Below are 9,689 nucleotides of genomic sequence, written 5' to 3' on the forward strand. Positions count from 1 at the left end.
GCTGGACTGCTTACTAGGGTCTTCCCCATTCCCTTTGGAGACCACCACCTCCAGGCCGGAAGTGTGCAGGGTCTGCAAAGGCTGTGTCTCAGAGTCCAGCTCTGCTAGGTTCCTCCGGGACGCCCCCAGACTGCCGAGTGGTCTGACTATGCCCCCATTGTACTTGCAGCTGTTCATGGCTATCTGAGGATACTGTGGGCCGCCGTGGGACAGGGAAGGCCGCGATCCAGCATGGCTCAGCCTGTTGGCATCCGCATTCACCTGCCAGAAATGAGAAGATATTTTATAGATTTGATCATTGTCTTTTGTGTCCAGGAGCTTGTGTGCTGGCTGAGGGGCAGAGCACTGCCGATTCGCAACAATCCTGATTTAATGGACATTTCTTTAGAAAATTACATTATAAATGCCAGCATCTACGGGGTTCATAATGCATGTGGGAGGAGCATCGTCTACTGACTGTAACTACTCGGTCATGTGAAATCAACTATTTACAGTTTAATTTATATAAAAAAGCATCACAGGGCTATAATAAAGAAAAACTGAAATAGAACAATGATTAAATTTTTTTTTTAAATATATTTTAAAGTAAACACTGAAATTTTCAATTAAACAAAAACCGCTGATGGCCAATATATACTATTATTCAAAAGATTTTTTGAAAGAAACTAATACTGTCATTCAGTAAGGAGTGCATTAAATTAATCAAAAGTTATAACATTACACAAGATTTCTATTTCAAATAAATTACTGTTTTTACTGTATTTTTGATCAAATAAATGCAGCCTTGGGTGAGCCTTGGTGAAAAAAATAATCTCAACAACCCCAAACTTTTGAACGGTAGTGTAACGTGATACTGTATTTAGAATACAAATGAGTTGCAGGGCTTGCAAAATTTTGAAATCCCTGGTAGCCCTTCGGGCAGGTACTCTTCAGATTTTGGTAGCCTGAAAATTAATTTAACTAGCCCAAATAAAAAAAGATAAATATAGAAAAAATAATAAGGAAGAAATTTTATTTCACTACTTACAGGGTATCTGCGGATTTAAAAAAAATAAATTTAAGGCAATTTATGACCCTTTTTAAGAGCTGTACAAGTAAAATGAACACCGTAGGGGGGTAGAGCAATGTCTATGGTAACATATTAAGCCATACAATTTCCAGAAACAAAAAATAAAATAAAATGGCATTTCAGCCTTTAAACCATTATTAAGAAAAGGGATAAGTCAAGCTTATAGGCCTGTTTCACAAACAGGGCTTAGACAAAGACAGGATTAGGCCATAGTTAAATTACATTTAAATAATTTAATGTTTAAAAATGATAAAATTACATTTAAATAATTTTTTATAAACGTGCCTTAGAAAAAAAACATTGTGTGTATCTTGAGACAAAACAAAGGCACTGATATATTTTAAGATCAGTCAGTGCCAGTTTCTTTCAGTTGAAACAGCTCAGAATTACATTTAAGTCAGGGAGTAAGCTTAGGCCTTTGTCTATGAAACCGGGGGATAAATTATATTAATTTAAAACAAATAAATACTACTGTCTGAATTGGTAAGATTTTTAGAAGGCACATTAACGTCTTTCACATTTACAACTCTACGTGAGAAAGGCAAATTAATTCTCTGCCAGCAGGAGGCGCTTTTGGAGCGGATAGAGCGGATAATTCCCCGGTAATGGCTGTACACAAAGCAGAGCTGCGCTCATGAACGCTAACTTACTTTATTTACTTTATCGAAATGAAAATGCCAAAAAAACATTGACTGTATAAAAACATGGAAGTAGTGTCCGTGAAGTTACACGTAGGTTTCTGAAGAGCGTTTTTGAAGCTCAAAGTTGGTGGAGCCAGCCTTCGACATCTTGGCAGCGCGTCACCGCGGATCCCGGATAATTGAAAATGGGCAAAGAGGCGGGAGCTGGTTGCTGAAACCACACCCACCTAGCTCGACGGTGGTGACAGCAGCGGCAATCCACCTGTCACTCAAGTGGCCACGCCCTTAATTATGCAGAACTTTAAGGCTTAATATAATTTAAACTAATGTGTTATAAAAAAATTCACCCCCTCACAGTTGTCATGAAGTGCAAAATTAGCTATATAGACCAAAATATAATTAAGACTTTTCTTATAGCTACCATTTAACGTATTTACAACTTTTTACGGCCTTAAATTTGATACAACTAAATTGAAGACCGCGGTATAGTCCGTCGGGCAGGGTGATACATTTTGGTAGCCTGACTGGAAAACACAATAGCCCCGGAACGTCGGGCTAGCGATTTTGCGAGCCCTGCTAAAATTACAAACTTTCTTAAATGCAAATTGTATTTTAGATAACATTTTGTCAAAATGAAAACAATCTGACAACAGAAACTGTTTACTTTAAATAAACAAAGCTGTAAACAGGAATATAATCCAATATCACTATCAGTTTGTCACTTACTAGTACTATCACTTTTCAAAACTGGTCAACTGTTTGGGTGGAAGAAACATTAACATTATCAATGGACCCCAGGGACAAAAAGTTAAATGATTTGAAAGAATTTGTATAAATATAAAAAAGCTGTAACCGTGAAAGCATGGGAACATGCAACGTTTCTTTACAGTGTTTGGAAATTAGTGAATATTTTTTACGTAATTGTATTACAGATCAGTAAATGCGGCAAAATACTTGCGATAATGCTTGTGAAGATGATACAAAAAGCTTGCTCACAATAATCTCACATTATTAAATTATTTCTGAATTGAATTTTTATTCTGAATTTATACTGTTCTAATTTCCATGGCAATAAGGATCCGTTTCTGTTATCTAGCTACTGCTGCTGGGCTGACACAATGCCAACTCATTTGCAGAGACCTACTTCTGTAATGTCATTTTCTGATAGGCAGCGCACAACGTAGACCCACATTCTAACCGACTAGAGAGACACCAATGGATTAGAAATGAGTAATGACAGCTGTTTGAAAATACATATGCAAACATATCAAACATACACTGCTGATAGGCATAGTTAACCAAAGCTAGTTGTGGAACCACCTGGAAACCGTATCTGTCACATACCTGGTTTTGTTGGTTTAGCTGAACCTCGGTAGAGATCATGTTAAATCCAAAAATACTGCTTGAACCTCCAGCCTCCTCAGCATAACTCTTTTTTAGAGAATGAAAAATGTTACTGCACTGGGCTGTATTGACTATGCAGAAACTGCTACTAGATACTGACGCTTAAACTGAGGTTACAAATAATACCATTCAGGACTAGAAAAACAAGTATTCAGGTCCCCCAAAAGTAAATTTCATGGAGTCTTTCACATGGCTTTCTGCTGACATGGCAACAGATCATTTATATTCTGTACAGCTTTTTGTTTGTCTCACTTTTTAGGTTTGTTTTCTACAAACAGACTGTGGGAACTTGTCCAAAAGTACAGTCTTGTACTGTCTGTATCCTTTTAGGAACACTCTGAATATAATTTAATATACTATAATAAATACTACAAAAAATATTTCCAATAGGGCTAAGAATTTGTTTAAAGAAAGTCTAATCTATAAAATATATGTTTTATATCCTCTATATTTTGTTACAAATGCATATATTGTGTCAATATGGTCTCATAAAAAGTTGAAAGAAGTAATACATGGCAAATTGTTACAGGTCCCGGGCAGTCGGGAAGACTGTAAGCAGTAATCAACTTGAGATTAAATGAGAGAGAGAGACAAGAGAGACGAGTTAGTTGTTTCATTAACGGTCCTCTTTGTTGTCTTTTAATACACATACACATTTGTATTTCAGAGTCAGTAAGACACTTTGAATCACAAAATGATTCATAAACATGTTGGAAAAAAGTAATACACACTGTATAGATACTTAAAGGGTTAGTTTACCCAAAAATTTAAATTCTGTCATTAATTACTCACCCTCATGTCGTTCTAAACCCGTAAGACCTCCGTTCATCTTCGTAACACAAACACAAAAGATATTTTTGATGAACGCAAAGAAAACAAAAATAATGACTTTATTCAACAATGCATCACGCGGATAAGTTTTCTACGTTGTTTACGCTTTGATTTGAACGAAAACAACGTATATCAGCGTGACGCAGCTGACACAGAACAGCATACGCTGTTTACGTTCAGTAGATATTCTCCAAAATGGCACCAGGGTGACGCAGAGGAGACAGATTGTTGAATAAAGTCGTTATTTTTGTTTTCTTTGCGTACAAAACGTATTCTCGTAGCTTCGTAAAATTACGGTTGAACCCCTGATGTCACATGGATTATTTTACCGATCTCCTTGCTACGTTTCTGCACCTTGATCGTGGTAATTACATTGCTGTCTATGGGAGGGTCAGAGAGCTCTCAGGATTAATCAAAAATATCTTAATTTGTGTTACGAAGATGAACGGAGGTCTAACGGGTTTGGAACGACATGAGGGTGAGTAATTAATGACAGGCCTATCTTGTGTGAAAATATTATTTTATCATCTTTATCTGTGAAAAAAATAATTTAAAAAATGTAGCGTCTAGGCAGTAAGCAATAGCCTATAGGAACAACTTAGTGGACAATTAGCAATAAGCTAACAATGGCGTTGAAACTGGGAATACTGGCAAAACTGTCCGTCCAACTCCAGCATCATGAAAAGTAGCAAATAAACTTGATTTTTACAATGTTTCACATGCAGAACAGTTTCCTGCATTATAGGTTAAAAAGACTGCATTTACATCCTCAAGCAATTGACTTCATAACATCATTTTTATCATTTCCCAAGTGAAATTTAGTGTGCTATCACATAAATAACTGCAGGGGCTCTCATGGGCTAAAAGACAACAAGAACAAAAGTGGTGGAGACAAGATCATTTTTTCCCGAATCAAAGTTTTTGGTAACACTATATTTTACAGTGTCCTTGTTACATGTTAGGTACTTAATGTAGTCATAACAGTAAATTCTGTGTAATTACATGCAACTAATAATAAACCAACCGTATTCCTAACCCTAATCCCTAAATCGTAGTTAATTAATATTACTCAGTACCTAATATATAATTACACTGCAACAAGGGCACTTAAAATAAAGTGTAACCAAGTTTTTTTTTTTCATCAGACTACAGAAAACAAGAGAATGATCAGATATTTAAAAATAGATTAATTATACCTCAAATAGCATAAGATGTTTTAACTGGTTGGTAGCATCAATAATCCAAGATAATGTTAGTATGTTAGTTTCAGAGCATATTCTTTTATCAAAGGAATAGTTCACCCAAAAATGAAAAATTGCTGAACATTTACTCACTCGCAGGTCATCAAAGATTATGACCAGTTTGTCTTTTAGCATCACATGTAAGCCATCAGAATGAGAGTCCAAACAGCTGATAAAAACCATAACAATAATCCACGAGTAATCCACACAACTCCAGTCCATCAGTTAACATCTTGTGAAGTGAAGAGCTGTGTGTTTGTAATAAATGAATCCATCATTATGGCATTTTAACTTTAAACCATTGTTTCTGGCCAAAATACGAGTCCATAATCCATAATAACTCCAGTAAGCAATAGCCTAGGAACAACTTAGTGGACAATTAGCAATAACCTAACAATGGCGTTGAAACTGGGAATACTGGCAAAACTGTCCGTCCAACTCCAGCATCATGAAAAGTAGCAAATAAACTTGATTTTTACAATGTTTCACATGCAGAACAGTTTCCTGCATTATAGGTTAAAAAGACTGCATTTACATCCTCAAGCAATTGACTTCATAACATCATTTTTTATTATTTCCCAAGTGAAATTTAGTGTGCTATCACATAAATAACTGCAGGGGCTCTCATGGGCTAAAAGACAACAAGAACAAAAGTGGTGGAGACAAGATCATTTTTTCCCGAATCAAAGTTTTTGGTAACACTATATTTTACAGTGTCCTTGTTACATGTTAGGTACTTAATGTAGTCATAACAGTAAATTCTGTGTAATTACATGCAACTAATAATAAACCAACCGTATTCCTAACCCTAATCCCTAAATCGTAGTTAATTAATATTACTCAGTACCTAATATATAATTACACTGCAACAAGGGCACTTAAAATAAAGTGTAACCAAGTTTTTTTTTTTTTTTGCTTTCATCAGACTACAGAAAACAAGAGAATGATCAGATATTTAAAAATAGATTAATTATACCTCAAATAGCATAAGATGTTTTAACTGGTTGGTAGCATCAATAATCCAAGATAATGTTAGTATGTTAGTTTCAGAGCATATTCTTTTATCAAAGGAATAGTTCACCCAAAAATGAAAAATTGCTGAACATTTACTCACTCGCAGGTCATCAAAGATTATGACCAGTTTGTCTTTTAGCATCACATGTAAGCCATCAGAATGAGAGTCCAAACAGCTGATAAAAACCATAACAATAATCCACGAGTAATCCACACAACTCCAGTCCATCAGTTAACATCTTGTGAAGTGAAAAGCTGTGTGTTTGTAATAAATGAATCCATCATTATGGCATTTTAACTTTAAACCATTGTTTCTGGCCAAAATACGAGTCCATAATCCATAATAACTCATTCTATGGTGAAAAAGTCCATCCCCCGTTGTCCTCTCATATCAAAATCCACCAACATTTTTGTTTAGAACTGTTTCCGCTTGTAAACTGTGCTTGATCTATGCATATTTCTCTCTTTATTCAAACGAGAAAACTTTCACTGAAGGAAGCGTTATTTGGATTATAGACTCATATTTTAGCCAAAAGCATTGGTTTGAATTTAAAAACATCTTGATAGATTTGTTTATCAGCATAAACACACAGCTTTTCGCTTCACAAGATGTTAATTGATCGACTAGAGTCCTGTGGATAATTGTGATGGTTTTATCAGCTGTTTGAACTCATTCTGATGGCACCCATTCACTGCAGAGAATCCACTGGTGAGCAAATTATGTGAAGCTAAATTTCTCCAAATCTGTTTACCAATAAAGAAACAAACTCGTCTACATCTTGGGTGGCCTGAGGGTGAGGACATTTTCAGCTTTTTTCTTTTTTGCATGAACTATTCCTTTAATAATCTATACTATCCCAGCAATAGGGTTTGACATAGTCTGACATAGTTCTAAACACACACACACTGTAGGCATTGCAGAGCTCTCGGCCAGTTTCAGTTCGAATACACAGAGACGAGAGAGCTCAGCCAATTATACTCTCCAGAAATTACCCTTGATTAAGCAGCAGAATGCCAGCTGCAGAGCAACAACACCCAGAGATTCTCCCTTCCGCCTGCTCGCTCATACTGAACCAGTCATTCCCTCAACATCCACGGCACATCCCAGTGCTTTCACTCCATCTCATGCACAATCAAGAAGAAGCCTAACTGTAAACTCTGTGTAAATATTTACATAATTACAACCCCCTGTGGAGAGAATTCTGCATAAATGTGGTTTTCCTAAAAGAGCGATTTGTACAAACAGCTAAATGTTTTCGAGCTCCCAGGGTAATATTACTTCCTACCAATGCTGTGCATCAAACAATAAATTACATTATAAATTAATCCAATGCCACAGGTAGAACAATCACTTTTTTTTAGAACAAGCACAATGCAGTCAAACACCAGAACCAGTCAAGCGGAGAAAGAAACAGAGACTGACGCAAACAACGGGAAAGACTTATGGGAGATTTCATGGGAAGAGATCGCTGATGGGTTTTACCTCCATCTGCTGTGCATTGTGAACTAAACTGATACTAATGTCTCTCCATTCTAGCAGTGATGTCTAAACTGTCATGAATAATACAGGCCTGAAGTACATGTTAGTGCCACTCAGAGGGGCTTTCCCTTGGCTTGCACAGGCAGAAAATGGAACAGCGAGGCAGAAACAGGTCGACTCTCCCACAAGGAATGAATGACACTGATTTGCCTTTCTGCCTTGCTTTTCTGGCCCCTGCTCCTTGCAGGCAATGAATGCATACAGATAGATAGATAGATAGATAGATAGACTAATTTTAAACTGTGACTCACATATGATGAGGCAGACTAGAAATATTCAGTGTTAGACTACATATGAATGATGCAGGTGTAAGAATGAATGAATGCTTCATAATGCTTACTATTAAACGCCATCATGGGAATCATGGACAGCCTGTTGCAAGCACCCCCGCCTGTTCTTTCTTTCCATGCTTTCGAGGTTAACTCGAATACCAACACCTAGCAACTACAAAGCAGCCCTCTGCATCCACACGGCCGAAATTTGGTGTTAAAAATGGCAAGCCATTTCAAACACGACCTCCCAGTATTGCGCTGCCTGCGTAATCGGGCGCATTGCTAAAACTGGCCACCTGTTAAGCATAAACTTCACAGAGTGCATGTATAAACGATGCGTATTTCAACGAGTCGGTGTATGCAGGCTTACCTTACAGCCTTCGTGTCTGTGTTTATTCTCCTCGAGCCACGGGCGACTGTCAGAGGACAGCGGGCTGCTTTTACTCCGCGGCGAAGCGGAGTTTCTGGCTCCCTGGCATCTATCAGGCGTCCACGCTAGATTCCGCTGCTCGCCTGATCTCAGGCTGTCTTTGTCACGGTGGTGCTGCTGCAGCAAAGACGGCTGCTGGCTTCTCAGCTCCGCGGATCCCCTCACGCAGCAGTTGGGCAGGCTGCTCCTCAGCAGCCGCTGCTGCTGAACCTGTAGCTGGAGGGAAGGTGGAGGGTTGTGATGCTGCAGCTGTTGCTGCAACAGCTGTTGATGCTCTTGCAATCCGCAGCTGCACGAACAGTGATCTTGTTGGCAATTCGCAGTTTTGGCAGCCCCTCCAACACTCTGCTGCTGACTTAGGGAGGGTTTGGAACAGTCTGCGAGACTTGGGTTGCTCCCTTGGCTTTTGACTGATGCTTCCTGACTGAAAGGGCTGGGCAGGTTCTCTTGGCTCTGTTTTGGCAAGGGGTGTGCGGTCTGTCTAGGGCCACCCCTGTGCTCCGCGTGGAGGTGATGGTGTTGGTGGTGGTGCTGATGGACGGCTCCCGAGTAGCGATGCTGCATCCCTGCCTCACCTGTGGCGGAGTGCCGCTTTGCGTTGCAATGATCCGGCACTCTTTCGCTGAGCGCAGCCCCGGTGGAGTCAAGAAGGCCCGTTTCATTGGTAGGTTTAACCAAGACAAGCCTCATCACGTCACTATGGAGTTACAGGGAGCCCCGCCTTCATGTGACAGTCCAAGTGTTTATATGAATGAGTATATTAAGAAAAGTGCTCAGTACGCGGTTGCGATTTGAGGCGGGTGTGGGGAACGCAGACGCGCCGAATTAGGGCTAGAACCCCCCTAAAGGAAATCGAAACAAAAAGGTTGGGGCGTCTTAGTTCAAATACATCGTCATATAACTGCAGGTTTAACGGGAACAAACGCTAACAAATAAACGTTGTGTTCGCCTGAAAGTGTAACCATAGCAACAGCAAGCAGCTCGAGCGATTCCATTGCGGTCAGATTTGACGCGTGTAAAGGGTGAGAAATATTTATCACTTTAATATTTAGATATCACTGGAAACATTAGTGTTTGTTTAAAAACACATTTAGATCATTGACATTTAGTTAAATATTCCTCTTCTGCGCAAGAGGAACCTCGGCCGATTACGTCAAGGTCGTCGACCACGGTGCCCATCTAAAAAGTCCATCTACTTGGGGTGGTGGTAATGGCTTAATGGTGAAGGATCTAGGTTGCTAACAAAT

General features: G+C 38.9%; 1 protein-coding gene across 1 annotated transcript in view; it reads right to left on the bottom strand.

Moving 5' to 3' along the window:
* Nucleotides 1-9,132, bottom strand: part of LOC107744595 (small conductance calcium-activated potassium channel protein 2-like) — a gene marked incomplete at its 3' end in the record, with an annotated part of 23,136 nt that extends 14,004 nt beyond the window's left edge. Inside the window, exon 1 of the mRNA XM_016558314.1 lies at nt 8,383-9,132. Coding sequence (XP_016413800.1) covers nt 8,383-9,132 — 750 coding nt within the window. The remainder of the gene's footprint in view (nt 1-8,382) is intronic.
* Nucleotides 9,133-9,689: the final 557 nt, after the last annotated feature.

Source organism: Sinocyclocheilus rhinocerous, unplaced genomic scaffold, assembly GCF_001515625.1.
Source record: "Sinocyclocheilus rhinocerous isolate Xijiao unplaced genomic scaffold, SAMN03320098_v1.1 scaffold4213, whole genome shotgun sequence".
In the NCBI taxonomy this organism is placed as follows: Eukaryota; Metazoa; Chordata; class Actinopteri; order Cypriniformes; family Cyprinidae; genus Sinocyclocheilus; species Sinocyclocheilus rhinocerous.